Source organism: Pristis pectinata, chromosome 30 (assembly GCF_009764475.1).
Source record: "Pristis pectinata isolate sPriPec2 chromosome 30, sPriPec2.1.pri, whole genome shotgun sequence".
NCBI lineage: Eukaryota > Metazoa > Chordata > Chondrichthyes > Rhinopristiformes > Pristidae > Pristis > Pristis pectinata.
Window position 1 is genome coordinate 10,235,183 of NC_067434.1, and position 16,704 is coordinate 10,251,886.

At 45.1% G+C, this 16,704-nt stretch overlaps 1 protein-coding gene across 1 annotated transcript in view; it reads right to left on the reverse strand.

The window, feature by feature from the left end:
* Positions 1-16,704, reverse strand: part of LOC127584570 (tyrosine-protein phosphatase non-receptor type 13-like) — a 307,142-nt gene that overhangs the window by 214,074 nt on the left and 76,364 nt on the right. The window contains exons 6-7 of the mRNA XM_052041344.1: positions 6,743-6,872; positions 3,398-3,778 (exon numbers count right to left, since the gene is read on the reverse strand). Coding sequence (XP_051897304.1) covers positions 3,398-3,778; positions 6,743-6,872 — 511 coding nt within the window. The remainder of the gene's footprint in view (positions 1-3,397; positions 3,779-6,742; positions 6,873-16,704) is intronic.

Below are 16,704 nucleotides of genomic sequence, written 5' to 3' on the forward strand. Positions count from 1 at the left end.
TTTCCATTTCCAGCTGAGCTTTTCTCCCTTCTTATCAGGGTCCCATCCTCCTGCCCAGTTACCCCAAGAAAAGCATGACACCGCTGGACCCATCTGGTTCACTGACACCCGTGAGAGAAGGGAAGGAAATCTGCCTGTATGCGGCTCTTAACTGGTCACAATTCTTAGGTGTATGAAACTCAAAATATTAAAACACAGAAAGAATAAAACCAGAGAGACCATGCTGCACATTTGCAAATAGCAAAGTTACTCCAGACTACCATCCTTGCTGAGGTAAACAAGGCTTTTATTGTGAACATTAAACTAGGGTTGTTAAGAAGGTGTGTTGGCCTTCATTAGTCGGAGTATTGAGTTCAAGAGCCACGAGGTGATGTTTCAGCTCTACAGAACTCTGGTTAGACCACACTTGGAGTATTGTGTTCAGTTCTGGTTGCTTCATTATAGAAAGGATGTGGAAGCTTTAGAGAGGGTGGAGAGGAGATTTACCAGGATGTTGCCTGGATTGGAGAGCATGTCTTATGAGGATAGGTTGAGTGAGCTCGGGCTTTTCTCTTTGGAGAGAAGGAGGATGAGAGGTGACTTGATAGAGGTGTACAAGATGATAAGAGGCATAGATCAATAGATCGAGTGGATAGTCAGAGACTTTTTCCCAGTGCGACAATGGCTAACATGAGGGGACATAATTTTAAGGTGATTGGAGGAAGATATAAGGGGGATGTCAGGGGTAAGTTTTTTTACACAGAGAGTGGTGGGTGCGTGGAACGCACTGCCACAAGAGGTTGTGAGGGCAGATACATTAGGGACATTTAAGAGACTCTTAGACAGCCACATAAATGATAGAGAAATGGAGGGCTGTGTGGGAGGGAAGGGTTAGGTAGATCTTAGAGCAGGATAAAATGTCGGCACAACACTGTGGGCCGAAGGGCCTGTACTGTGCTGTAGTGTTCTATGTTCTAAATTGGATGTTTCAAAGTACAGACTCATTAATCAACAGTCTGACATCATCACATGCATAGAATTAACCTCTCAGCCAACATCTCTGACACATCCACGGCATCTCTGTCTCATCAGAAGTTGGCAATACGATTGAAAGCAGTCAGGATGGTGTGGCCAAAGAAGCCCTCAATACTGACTCCAGACCCCAGTAGGACTCAGTACGTCAGGTCAAACAATAGCAAGGAAACTTCCTGATTACCACCTACCATCCTCCCTCAGCTGAGGATGTTGAGGAACACTTGGAAGATGTACTGTAAGTAGCTACAACGTAGAACATACTCTGGATGGAAACTTCAATCTTCATCACCAAGAGTGGCTCGGTTACACCACCAGGAACCGAAATGGCTGAGTCCTGAAGGAGGTGGCTGTCAGAATGAGTTTGCGGCAGGTAGCAAGGGAACCGACAGAGGGTTTGAACTTACTTGACCTTGCCCTCACCAATTTGCATGTGGCAGATAAATCTGTCACCATTGGTAGGATGATTACCTACAGTCCTGGTGGAGACAAAGTGCTGTCTTCACATTGAGGACACCCTCCACCATGTTGTATGGCATTACTAGTGTGCCAAGTGGGACAGACTCCATACTGGGTATCCACAGGACACTGTGGACCATCAACAGCAGCTGAAGTGCATACCCCACAATCCGCAACCTCAAGGCCAGGCATATGCCTCACCCTATGGTTACGATCAAGCCAGGCGATAAACCCCAGTCCAACGAGGAGTGCAAAAGGGCATACTGGGAGCAGCACTGTGTACCTGAATATAAGGTGCCAACCCAGTGAAGCCTAACAATCACATGCATAAAGGAACAAAGCCAGCACATACAACAAAGCCATCCCACAATCAGCAGATCAGGTCAATGGGCTGCAGTCCTACCACATCCTCTCATAAAGTGCAATGGATGATTAAACAGTGAATGGGAGGAGGAAGTTCCAAGGACATCCCCATCCTCAACAATGGTAGGGCCCAGCACAAGACGCTAAAGATGATGCTGAAACATTGGCAGTTCTGCTCAGCTTTCTCCTGAGATCCCCACTATTACAGCTATTTTAAGCAGGGTCCCCTATCCCAAGCCCAACAGTGACAGGAAGGAAGGTACCCGCTGCCTTGGCTTGTGATCACTGGGAGCCAGAGCAGCAGCTGTAAGAAGCATGACCCACCTCACCATCTGCGACCTACCTAGAGGTCCAGCCTGGCTCTTGTTGGACTCCAATAAAACTTCCTGATGTGAGACCAACCTCCTGAGAAGGGAAGCCAGTGGCCACAGGCTTCTTAAACTCCTGTTCTGACAGGCATGATAGGTGTGCCCATGTTTAAGAATGTTGGGCCAAAGGATCTCTGCCATTTAGTCCAATGGATGTAAATTGTAATTCTTCTATGGGATGGCTTAATTAATATCATTATTGCTTTATATTGACACTATACATTATCAATCCAGAATATTACTATGAAAGGTCAAATATCTCTCTCCTGAAGCACTGCTTCCTCATTCATAAACACTAACTTATAGTGTACAGGTGTCCATATGAATACTAATCCCCTGCCTGTCTTCTGCTCTGACTTATGCCTTTATGCAACCACACAAGCATTGACCACCTACCCTGGCCGAATGGTGTTCTTCATACTCTAGCCCAGACAATGAGTGACAAACTACTTTTCACAGGGATCGACACAGCTGATCCACATGTGGGTCACCAAACGACAATTCAAAGCCCGACCCTTTCGCTTCACCCCTTACCCAAAGTTGTTGACGCTAATGGTGGCACATAACCACTGCGGCTCATTGGCCACAATGCTCATACAATGTAGACATATGTGCAGCAGAGAAGTTCCGATTTGACCAGAAACAGATAGCAACCGTGATCAACAACAGTGGTTGAAGGGCAATCAGTCATTCTGAGAGAAATACCACAGGACAAATTCAGGAGCACAACCTTCCCTATAGCAATGTTCGGATAGTTGGAGAAAGAGAAATAAATAAAACACCGCAGTTTTCACAATATTTTAAGATCCTTCTTCTCAACCTTTACCCTGTTAAAGAAGGATACAACCAGAAAAATTGAATGGAGGTACAAGAGACTGCAGATGCTGGAGACCTTAGCAACACACAAAGCGCTGGAGGAACTCAGCGGGTCAGGCAGCATCTGTGGAGGGAAATGGACAGTCGACATTTCAAGTTGAAACCCTTCATCTGGACAAGACCCCCCCTGTCCAGATAAAGGGTCTTGATCTGAAACAGCGACTGTCTATTTCCCTCCATAGATGCTGCCTGACCTGCTGAGTTCCTCCAGCACTTTGTATGTTGCTCCAAAAGAATTAGGTCCTGATTTAGACAGACCAACTGAAGTTATCATGGGCATGGGGGGAGCCCTGGTGTATTTCAACTCCAGTGTCACTTACCCTCCACCGGGATTGCATGTTCCTGTCTCTCCCATCGGCCTTCCCTGTCTTTGACTCTTCCATAGGCATCCAATGCTGAAGTGATGCAAGCTTCAGAAGAACTGTGGACCCCTTTGTTTCCCAGAACTGCCTGCTGTGGTCTGCCACTGAGAAACTCCTTAGATCTCGAGATGTAAGAAGAAATTCCCATGAGGGGTTTGGACACACCATTGGAATCTGGAACTGTGGTGGAAGACTTAGCACTGGTGTTCTGAGGAACATGGTCTTGGCTGAAGCTCCTTGCAATGAGCCCTGAGTGGAAGGAGGTCGGTTGAATGAGGGACCTGCTCGACAGCCACAGGTCAATGCCTGCCTCTGTCCTCTGAGGAAATCTGTTCTCCACTGAAGAAAAACCATTAGAAAATGTTCACATCAATCCAACACTTTTGGGACACAGAGAAGCACTTCACTCTGAATTAATATGATCGAATGCAATTGCAATCCGTTAATTTGCTTTTGCTGTTTTAACCTCAATTAGCACTGATTAACAAAGATTTTTATTTGCAATAAGATGAAAGTGTGCTGATGAAATCAAGGTGGGTCTCAGAGGGGTTAGTGCAAAGTCAACCTTCGGCAACGACCTTTCAGTAATTGATTAGTGATTAACATATAAAAGAATCAATTCAGTAATTATTGAGAGTCCAGTGCCATTTACACTGCATCTTCCTACATTATAATGGTGAGCACATTTTACTAACACTCTTGCAGTCAGTCAGGTGAAGTATTTTGGGAGGGGACGAGGACAAGCTTCCAGCTAAAGAAAATAATTAGCTGGAAATTTATTTAAGTGTTTTCACCTCAGCTTGCAGCAAGTGTTGATAATATTATAAAGCTTCGTACAAATTTAGGAAAATCTCAGTTGCCCCAATCCTGTTGCAGGCCTGATACACATCTGCAAATTACACACTGGCCTGGGACACACTTCCAGCAGTGCAAATCCTTGGGTAGGGAATTGCCATGTTTCCAGGTTGTGCTATGGATGAGTCCCAGGATTGGAACAGCAGGAGTTTGATTCGGAATTGGCAGTCTGATTGCAATCAACCACAAAGGATATCTATGATACAGTAAAGGGTTTAAATAATGGCCATTATTGTTGGGCCAGAGTACGGTAAGTGTGCGAAAAACCTGACCAGAAAACACTTAGAGTCATAGAGTCATACAGCATGGAAACTGGCCCTTCGGCCCAACTGGTCCATGCCGACCAAGATTCCCATCTAAATTAGACCCATTTGTCCATGTTTGGCCCATATCCCTTTCCTGTCCATGTACCCATCCAAGTACCTTTTAAATGTTGTTGATGTACCTGCCTCAACCACTTCCTCTGGCAGCTCATTCCATATATGGACCACGCTCTAGGTGAAAAAGTTGCCCCTTATGTTCCTATTAAATCTCTCCCCTCTCACCTTAAACTTATGCCCTCTAGTTCTTGATTCCCCAACCCTAGGAAAAGGACTATGCACATTCACCCTATTGATGCCCCTCTAGATTTTATACACCTCTATAAGATCACCCCTCATTCTCCTACATCCCAATGAAAAAAGTCCCAACCTGCTCAACCTCTCGAGTCCTGGCAATATCCTCGTAAATCTCATCTGCACACTTTCCAGTTTAACTGCATCTTTCCTACAGCAAGATAGCCAAAACTGAACACAATATTCCAAATGTGGCCTAACGAACATCTCGTACAACTGCAACATAACATCCCAACGTCCATACTCAGTGCCCTGAATAATGAAGGCCAGCGTTCCAAAAACCTTTTTCACCAATCTGTCTACCTGCGACACCACTTTCAGGGAACCTGCACTTGATCTGGACTGGAAACTGATTGGCTCAGTTCTGTCATTTGGTTTGTCAGTCTTATCTAATTTTACACAAGGGACCCCCAAGACCAATTCCCATTCCTCCCATATACATCATGCATAAAGGTCTCTTCAACACAGACGGAAATTCCCATGAGATCTCCATGTTTGGTCTTTGCTGTTGGCTTGCATTGGGCAAAAGAGAATGGGACTGGGTTTAGCCACATTATCATCAAGACACTGCCTAGAACTGTGCCTAAATCACATGATGCAACGTTTGTAACAGGCAGACTAATGTGGGCATTATAGTCTTCGATTTGCTCTCCTGATGGAACCTCTAACCCAGTTACATCAAGCAGATAGTAGTTCAAACACTTGGATTCAGAATTCCAGCAGTGCTCTCAGTACCAATACTTCTAAACCCCAGAAGAATTATAGAGAAGTTTATTTTAAAACACTTCTTAAGCACTAAGTCTCCAGGTGTATGAGAAGAAGGCTCTGTATCCACCTCTCAACAGCTACCACTGCTGATTAACATCATGTCACACATGGAGGCTCAATGAAAGGCAAGTTGTCATTTGCCTATGCATCCAAGAATGCATACAGTCTTTTTCCCAAGGAAAGGGAAACAAAAACTACAGGGCATAGGTTTAAAGTGAGAGGGGAAAGATTTAAAAGGGACCTGAGGAGCAACTTCTTCACACAGAGGGTGTTACGTGTATAGAACGAGCTGCCAGAGGAAGCGGTTGAGGCGGGTACAATAACAACATTTAAAAGACATTTGGATAAGTATGTGGATAGGAGGGGTTTGGAGGGATGTGGACCAAATGTGGGCAAACGTGAGTAGCTTAGGTGGGCACCTTGGTCAACACGGACGAGTTGGGCTAAAGGGCCTGTTTCCGTGCTGTATTACTCTATGACTATATGATCATGTATGTCAGATAGTTATAGAATCATGCACCATAGAAACAGGCCTTTCGGCTCACTAAGTCCACATCGACCATCGGGCACCCATTTGCACCAATCCCATTTCATTCTCCCCATACTCCCACCAACTCCCACCAAATTCCACCACTCACCCACACACCAGGTGGAAGTTACAGCAGCCAATTCACCTACCAACCTGCAGGTCGTTGTGACGTGGGAGGAAATCAGAGCACCCATGGGAAACCTACTCAGTCATGGGGAGAACGTGCAAACTCTGTGCAGATTCAACCCGGGTCACTGGAGTGGTGAGGAGCAGCTCTACCAGCTGTGCCACTGAGGTGACCTGTAGTATCGTCTCTCCAGCACAGCAAGCATTTAGGAGTACAGTACACGTAGAGTGAGATTAACAAGATCTGACACCTAATACAATCTTCAGAGTGCTCAAGCGGTCTGCTCCATTCCAGCATTCCCCTGTCCTTTTCCCCTTGACAAGCTGCAGAGGCAGAGACTTTCGAAGCCTGACACAGGAGCCTTTAACCTGGTTACAGCACCTCCGACACTCCGTGCATTAAGGGCCTACCTATGCGGTTGCTGGTTCTGCGAGTCACAACAGGCATCTCGGGTAAAGTTTTGCGATGCAACCTCTCCCTTATCACCGAGCTCCGATCGTGCTGAATCACAGTGTTGTCCCTCTGCTCTCCCTCGTCTCTCTGTGAAGGTAACCGAAAGATAATTTGAAAGGGATGTTCGTGGTCAGGACAATTCCCTATCAGGCAGCAACGTGTTCCTGTTTTAGCAGGAGGAATTTTCAAGGTTTGCCACACTGTAAAGAAATAAAAATTGATAACAATCAAATTCAAGGTGCAACTTAACACTGTACAGTGTGATGCTATTCCGTACACTTCAGAGGTCACAGGTCAATGGTGGGCTGCACTCATGTATGTTTCAGACAAACACCAACAACATATTCCCAGGGTCTGGGACATGATACTGACATATTACCAAGTCTTCAGGAATAACTGTTCCAAGTTAATAACTGCTCCATTAAGATCACTGGTCTTAGTACTGACCCATGGGGAACTCTGTAACACACTTCCCTCCAGTCAAAATAAATTTCCTGAAGCTTTACCAATCTTCTGTCCATTCCATTATTGCCCACTTTATTCTATCTTGATGACAAGCCAAACTTGTGGTACCTTATCAAATGTATTTTGAAACCCCATATAAACATCAACTACATTTCCCTCATCAGCCCTCTCTGTTATTTCCTTGTGAGAAATAACCTGATCAACAAACACTTGATCCACGGTTTGCCTTTAACTAACTCATGCCAATAAATGGCCAAGTGACTGTTAATTCTGGCCCTGATGATTGTCACTGGAATGTCGCCAGGACTGACTGGTCTATACTGACTGGGTTTGTCCCTGCACCTTTTTCTGAACAAGGATTTAATAGTTACAATTTTTAGCCCTCAGGTACCACTCCTGAAATTACAAATGTTTGGAAGGTTATGGCCAGGGCCTCTGCAATTTACTCTCTCCTTCCCTCAGTGACCTGGGCTGCATCCATCTGGGCCAGGGGATTTATTCAACTTAAGTTCAGCTAGCTTTCTGGGTACCTACTCTTTACAAAGTTTTGGCCCATCCAGAATCTCATTTACATCATTCTTTGCTGAAACCAGATAGATGAAGGTCAGAAAACTACAGATACTGGAAATCTGAAATAAACCCTGTAAATGCTGGCAACACTCATTTCAGGTTTGGAACCCTTCATCAGAGGTAGTTTGGGTGTGCACACAGATCTGAGTTTGTGCGCACATAACTGTCTGAGGTGGCTCACAGTGAGGCCCGAGTATCATTGCACAAAATACAGGCTCAAGTTTAGGCAAATGCTCACAAGTCCAAGTTCAGATGTCCTCACACAGGACCTTGTTTGTGCACACACACTCTCCCACACATGGATGCGTGCACAATGTCTGAGTAGCTTTGCAGCTCCTTGAAAGATCTATCCAATTAGCAACAATGCTCTGCATTAACTTACACACTTCAAACTGTTTCTTTTTAACGGTGCACTGCTAAGTTACTAGGATGAACCAATTTCAATTATCACATGAACTGGACATTTCACCCCCTGTTGATTACGACAAGGAGTATTCAACGCTCAATAGTTTCAGCAGCCTAGGTTCGATTCTGACCTGCTGTATGGTGTTTGCAAATTCTTCAGTATAACTTAAAGGCATCATAGGCTATTTACAGGTTAGTTGTTGCATAGTCATCACCAAGATTTTCCAGTCTAACCAATTGGTAGCAATCTAGAGTGGTTGGCAACTCTGAGTGGAAAGATCCCTAGAGGTATCAGCACATGCCTTTAACTGTCCCACCCTTACATTCCTCCTGTTGGTTGACCAACACATCCCGACTCTCAATGGACAGCCCACACTCACTAGAAAGCCAAGGGATGCTTTATCACCAAATTGGATGACTCCTGCCCATGAGTTGAGTGGTCTTCAAGAAACTTCTTAGAAATTGGTTGCGTTTCCAAAGAAAAGATGAATGAATGCACACCAATTTAGAATTCTTCCAGCCCTTTCATAACAGACCAGGTCCAGGGTTGGTTGGTTTGCCTAGGAGGTCTGACCTGAGCCGTTGAGTGGTTATGGATCAGTGACTTTAGTTGCCCTGGCATCTAGAACAAGGCTCTAGACCAGTTATCAAATCCACCAAAATTACAGAGCAAGGTGACCCCAGGCAGTTTACATGTGTTGTCAGGATAGGAGATCAGAGGTGGGAATATTTTAACAAGTAAATGCAAAGCTTTTGATTAAATGAATTCTATTTCAAAGGCAGGAAACTTAAATTAATATTCAGTTCCCATGGCCTTTAATTTAAAACTAAAGAGGTCATAATGGTGAGACACAAGAGACTGCAGATGCTGGAATCTGGAGCAGGAAACAAACTGCTGGAGGAACTCTGCAGGTCGAGCAGCATCTGTGGGGGGGAAAGGAACTCTCAATGTTTCGGGTCGTGACCCTGTATCAGGACTGAGAGTGGAGAGGGGAGATGGCCGGTATAAAGAGGTGAGAGGGAGGGGCAAGGCAGGGGCCAGGAAGTGATAGGTGGACCGAGGAGAGGTGAAGGATGATGGACAGATGGAGCCAGGTGTGAGGGGATGGAATGGTGAAGGTGGAGACCTAATGCTAGTAAGAATGGTAATGTCAGTAAAAGAGAGTATGTATGGTACAGGGAAAGCCAAGAGTCAGAGGAAAAGAAAATAATGAAATTCAAGAGGAACAGCAATCTGCTTTTCAGGTACATCAATAGGACAGCACAGTGGCACAGCAGGGTAGTGCTGACACCTCGCAGCTCCAATGACCCAGGTTCGATCCTGACCTCAGGTGCTGTCGATGTGGAGTGTGCACGTTCTCGCTGTGATTGCATGGGTTTCCCCCAGGTGCTCCAATTTCCTCCCACATCCCAAAGGTAAGCCGGTAGGTTAAGTGGCTACTGCATAATACCCCCTGTGTGGGTAGGTGGTGGGAGAATCTGTGGGATTGATGGGCATGTGAGAGAGAACGGGTTATGGGGAAATTAGTGAGGAATGGACTGATGGGAATGCTCTGAGCGCCGACATAGACTCAATGGGCTGAATGGCCTCCTTCTCTATCTTCCAACAGATTGTTTGTTGCTCCACATCCCAGCATCCGCAGTCTCTTGTGTCTCCAATTCACTCTTGCCTGTTTGCCATTCCTGAACAGGACAAATTTTGCTCACAAACATCAGGGAATTCTTTGACAAGGAAGCATGTGGAAGGCCATAAGGAGAAATTAAGGGATAGGAAAATGGAGAATAGGAAACTTGACTAAAATTAGTTAGATTACTGACAGAATAGGAAAAGGATGTGGTGAGTGCTTATTGCTGGTTATATTGTCCTACAGGAAACCAGGAGCCAATTCTGTTCCCTTTGGACCATTCTTGTTTCTAAGCCTGAAGCCCTGCTCCAGATAAATCAGACTGATAATGCAGTGTGGAACAGATGGAGTGGGCAGCACATTGGCACAGCAGGTGGAGCCACTGCCTCACAGTGCTTGAGACCCAGGTTCAATCCTGACCTCAGGTGCTGTCTGTGTAGAGTTTGCACGTTCTCCCTGTGACCGTGTGGGTTCCCTCCAAGTACTCTGGTTTCCTCCCACATCCCAACAATGTGCAGGTCAGTAGGTTAAATTGTGTTGTAAATTGTCCCTAGAGTGCAGATGAGTGGTAAATCAGGAGGGAGGTGATGGGACTGTGGGGAGAGTAAGATGGGCCAGAGTAGGATTAAAGTAAAAATGGGCGCTTGGAGTTGGTCGGCATGAAGTCAATGGGCCAAAGGGCCTGTTTCCGTGCTGTATCTCTCTATGACTGTATCTCTCTGTATGGGTGCTGCACTCTTGGATGTCCTGTTGAACTAATGCCTCATATGCTCTCTCGTGGCACTAGATGAAGGTAGGGAAGCTCTCCTGGGTTCTTATCCGTTGGCTTCCTCTGAACGAACATCATGAACACAGAGTGCCTGGCTGTGCCTTTTGTTTCTGCTTGTGCAAATTGCCTCTCACTCTTCTCCAAGTCACGACGGCTGTGGTTCAGAGATACTCCGTTCACACTGACGTGGTCTGAAGTGTTCCAAGACTGTGAAACATGCCACATAATTACAACCTCTTTACATTGCTTTGGAGATTAACACCACATGTAGCAGGATCTAAATATGCAGACAGTTCCAAATTATAGAGTACCACTTTATACAATCAAAGTAATAAAATAGGAATAAATTAAGAAGTGTTTGATAGAAGTCAACATCAGTAGATTTTTTTTGGAAGAAGTCCCAGCAGCGATACATTCTCCATGGAAGCTGGGAATGATCACAGAGATTTGGAGGACATTGGTTTGTCGGCTAATAAAGGCACCAACTCAGGTTGATATGAAGCCGATGGAAGTTGGCTTTATCACAGGAACGATTAAAGTATAAAATCTCAATGGAATCTTGGTTAAGGTGCTGCATGTTCCTGGACTCCAGGAGTTGGGCTGTAGGAAGGATAGCGAGGCTTTCGGAACCATATAACACAGGGTGATTCAAGTGTTGCCTGATATGAAGAGAAGGAGGCACAAGGAAAGATATGGAAGATTGCAGGCTGATTAGATTCATACAGCATGAAAACAGGCCCTTCGGCCCAACTTGTCCATGCCAACTGTGTTGCCCAGCTAGTCCCATCTAGGCCCAGCTAGTCCCGATGAGCTAGTCCCATCTGCCCGCGTTTGGCCCACAGCCCTCTCAACCTCTCCTGTTCATGGACTTTGTCCTGATGGCTTTTAAATGTTGCTAATGTGCCTGCCTCAACCACTATTTCTGGCAGGTCATTCCGAATACACACCACCCTTTGCGTGAAGAAGCTGTCCCTTTTAAATCTCTCGCCTCTGATCTTAAACCTATGCCCTCCTGTTTTTAACACCCCCTCCCTGGGAACAAGACTGTGTCCTTTCACCCTGTCTATGCCCCTCATGATCTTATACACCTCTATCAGGTCACCCTTCAATCTCCTACATTCCAGGGAATAAAGCCCTAGTCTACGCAACCTCTCCTTGTAACTCAGGCCCCCAAGTCCAGGCAACATCTGGTAAATCTGTTGTAAATTGTTGGAACAATTTGAATTAGGAGATAGTACACGTTTAAATTTAAGGAAGGATATATCAGGAAGATAGAAGCAGATTGTTGAGGGGTCTGTTACAAACAGCTGTGGGCAAAAGAGTAAGCATGCAACAGAAAGTAAGGGAAACTTCTTTTCAAAAGGTGTAAACTAAACTGCAAAATTCACTTCCTAGATAAGGCAGAGACAAGGTTAACATTCAAAGTTAACCCAACGGAAGCAGCTCCATCAAGCTGCATTTCCCTCCCCTGAAAACCCACCTTTTAATCTCTGAACTCATCTGTTGAGAGCGAACAGCACCCCAGTCCCCCAAGCAGGAGGGGACATTCTCAATGAAGTGCAGATAGTCCGGGTGTCGAAATCAACACCAACATGTGACATTACTGAGTCAGGATGGTGTTAGTGGTTTTGAAAGCAGAGAGACATCCATGCTTCATTGTCAAAGCGGGTACAAGAAGGCAATGAGTGGATCACAGCTGAGTGCTTTATTGTGGAAGGCCTTCACTCTGATGTTAAATATCAGCCAAGCTCTCTAGACTGAGGAAATCTCACAGGAGAATTACACTGGAGTGGCTGATGAACCCATCACCACAGCTCGAAACTGCAAAATGGTTCAGCAGGGTGCAAGAATTTAGTTGAAGCACTGCACTCTTGTGAAATTTAATGAAACAATAATGATACTGAGACTTTGTCTTCAAGAGTGATTACACATGGATAGTGGTCTTTATTAGGAACGTTAACTGAATTCAACACAGATCCATGTTCTGCAGGGTCTGGTGCTTGCAAATTGTCAGTTTTCTCCCCATTCACTCTGTTCTTTCTTAATCTATTGATGAAAGGCAGGTTTTAGTAGTAAGACAAGCATTTATTTCCTAACCCTAATTGCGTCAAGATGGTGGCAAAGAACCCCTTGGAGCGGTCTGTTGAACAGAGTGAAAGGCCTGGACAGAGTAGACATAGAGAAGAAGTTTCCATTAGTAGGAGAGTCTAGGATCCCAGGGTCCCTTTAATACTGAGATGAGCAGGAATTTCTTCAGCCAGTGTGTGGTGAATCTGAGGAATTTGTTGCCACAAAGGGCTGTGGAGGCCAAGTCATTTAAGTCAGAGATTGACAGGTTCTTGATTAGTAAAGGGGTTAAGGGTTACAGGGAGAAGGCGGGAAAATGAGTTTGAAAAAAAATCAGCCTTGATTGAATGGCGGAGCAGACTCAATGGGCCGAATGGCCTAATTCTGCTCCAATATCTTATGGTCTTATGGTCAGACTGACTTGCTAGGTCATCGTGGAGGGACAGTTCAGAGTCCACCAGCTTGCAGTGGGTCTGGAGTCACATATAAACTAAACCAAGTAAGAATACCAGACTTCCTTACCCGAAAGACATCAGTGAACCAGATGGACTCTCAGAACAGTTCAGTTGTTTCATCATTATCATGACAAAGGTTAACATTTTAAATCTCGATTTATTTAGTTAATCAGATTTAAATTCCAAGTTGCTGTTGCGGGATTTGAACTGCTGTCCCCAGACCATCCTTTAGATTGGCCACTTTGCTGACAGGAATTGGTAAGGCTGTGTATCTCTGGCAGCATCTTAATCCAAGACAATGACTCTGAACCCAGTACTCACTAAATGAGCAAACTCCATGAAAATTACACAGCCAAAGGCACATTCTAATTGTCTCTTCACCTAAAAAATACAGAGCTTAGAGAAGTCTGCCTGCATTTATTTTCCACCAGTGTCACCACAGTATCAGCCATGGCACTCCTGCACTGTACCCCAGGAATACTGTAAACCCTTAAGGATTATTTTATTGATGACTCCTGCTATTTAACACCAACTGGCCATCCAGAGAGGCTGGAACCGTTTCAGGAGAATACTCTAACCTGGAGAGACACTTGCTGTCCTCCATATCTGCAAAAGGAACATTGCCATGTTCTTATTTCAGATCAAAGTGCAGCGATCCTTTCCATGCTGTGGATCAGATTTTTCCATTACTGAGTAATTCCTTGCAACCCACAAGCTGAGGCACTGCTAACCTAGCAAAGGGGCAAGATCAAGATCTGCTTCCTGATAATCCCCTGTGGAAGATGTTTCTTTTTAATTTTCCTCTTTTTTCATTGCTCTGCATACCTTCAGATCATGACCTGTCTGTTGGACTGAACGATATGAAGCGATGAATCCATTGTTCACTCGCGTTAACTTTTTGAAAACTTTTCTCAGTTTCAGACAGAGAAAGTTGCTCTTAACTCCGTCAAACTTACAATGTCCTCACTAAGATCTGGGGACTGATGCCTAAGTTCAGAGGGCTGTCTCACAGTCTGGTCATGCAACAGCCTGACACTATTGTACTCGCAGAATCATACCTCACAGACAATGCGACACTTGTGGGCTGCCCCCAGAATACTCTACGCAAAAGATGTATTTCACTGTGTGTTTCGATGTACATGTGACTAATAAAGACATCTTATCTTATCTTATGGGCCAGATTCCTCCAACCAGAGCAATGTGTCAGAGTCCTGTCTCACCAGCAGGTAGACCTCCCTCCTCCTGATTACCAGCCGTCATCCTCCCTCAGTGCTCCTCCATGTTGAACAACACTTGGAAGAAGCACTGAAAGTAGCAAAGGTACAGAATATTCTCAGGGTCATGGCCAATGTCTGTCACCTCATCGTCATCAATCTCCCTGTGGCAGGTGCATCTGTCCATGATAGCACTAGGGTATGTGACCACTGTACTGTACTTGTAGAGATATTATAAATGCAATAGACTCAAAGCAAATCAAAGCTCAAAGCTGGGCATCCTTAAGCTGCTGTGGTCATCAACAGAAATGTCCACTAGCACAATCTGTAACCTCATGGAGAGGCACATCCCTCCCTCTACCCTGACAAACCTGGGGATCAGCCCTCATTTAGTAAAGATGGGAGTGGCACCAGGCAATCTGAAAGTGAGTTTGGAACCTGGTGAAGCCTCAGCTCCTGTCCCCAGACTATCAGACACTGGACTACCTGCCTGTTAAATAAATAAGAACAGCTTACAATACACAGAGCTAAGTAAAGCCACAACCAATGGCCCTGCTACATCTAGTCATGAATGGCGGTGGACAATTAAACAGCTAACAGAAGGAAGCTGCTCCATGAACGTCCCATCCTCAGTGATGGTGGGACCCAGCATGTGAATGGTAAAGATCAGGATGAGATATTCGCACCGCCTTCAGCAAGGATGCAGAACAGATGATCGCGGCTCCCTCCTGAGATCCCCACCATCACAAAAGCCGGTCTCCAGACAATTTGATTCACTCCATGTGACATCAAGAAACAGCTGAGAGAGCTGGATACAGCAAAGGTTATGACCCAGAGAGCAGCGGTACTGAAGACTTGTGCTTTGGAACTACCCATGCCTCTAGCCAGGTTGTTCCAGTACAGTGACCTCTATCCGACCGTGTGGAAAGTTGCCCAGGTATGTCTTGTTCACAAAAGGTAAGATGAATCCAATCTGGCTAATTACCACTTAATGAGTGTACTCTCCATCATCAGTAAAACACTGAAAATATCAACAACAATGCTATCAAGCAGCACTTACTCACTAATAACCTGCTCACTGATCCCCAGTTTGTGTTTCACAAGCAACACTCGGCTCCAGACCTCATCAGAGCTTTGGCCCAAAGACTGACCAAAGAGTTGAACTCCAGAGGTGAGGAGAGAATGATTACGCTTGACATCAAAGCAGCATTTGACTGAGTGGGGCATCAAGGTACTCTGGTAAAACTGAAGCCAATGGGCATCAGAAGGAAAACACTCCAGTAGTTGGAGTCATAGGCCACACAGAAGAAGAAGGTTGTGGTTACTGAAGGTCAATCAGCAAAGCCCAGCATATCGCAGCAGGAGTTCCTGAGGAGATCCTGGGCCCAAACATCTTCAGCTGCTTTATCAATAACCTTCCTTCCACCATAAAGTCAGAAGTGGGAATGTTCGCTGATGATTACACAGTGTTCAATTCCATTCACAATTCCTCAGCAAATGAAGCAATCCATGCCTGCAGGCAGCAAGATTTTGGCAACATTCGGGCATGGGTTGATAAGCACCAAGTAAAAGACAGTGGCCAAACAATGACTATTTCCAAGAAGAGAGAGCTTGACCAGCTAACCCTTCAATAGCATTCCCATTGCTAAGCCCCACCATCAACATCCTGGGTATCATTATCAAGCAAAAGCTCAAATGGACCAGCCACATCAATACAATGGCCACAAGAGATGTTCAGAGACTGGGTATCCTGCGGTAAGTGACTCACCATCTGAAACCCCAAAGCCTCTCCGCTGTCTACAAGGCATGTTCGGACTTTGATGGAATAGCCCCTAGTTACTTGGATAACCAGCTCCAACAATGTTCAAGAAGCTCAATACCATCCAGGACGAGAAAACAGATTTGATTGACAGATACCACTCTGAATGTTCACTCCCTCCACCACCAGTGCACAGGAGCTGTAGTGTGTACCATCTACTTTCCCAAAGGCATCAAGGACAGACAATAAATGTCAGCTGTTCCAGAAATACCCAGATCCCAAAAATGAATAAATAAACAACATTACCAATCTCCTTGGACTTCCTCCTTACCCAGACCATAATTCCCTGGAGTTACATGTATTGTCTTTGCTTTATCCAATCGTGAGGAACCCAAAAGGATGCAAGTCTTGGTAAATTGGTTTACTATTGTCACAAGTACCAAGGTACAGTGAAAAACTTGTCCTGCGCACCATCCATACAGATCAATTCATTACAATAGTGCATTGAGGTAGTACAAGGTAAAAACAATAACAGAACACAGAATAAAGTGTTACAGCTCAGAAAAAGTGCAGTACAGGTAGACAAGGAC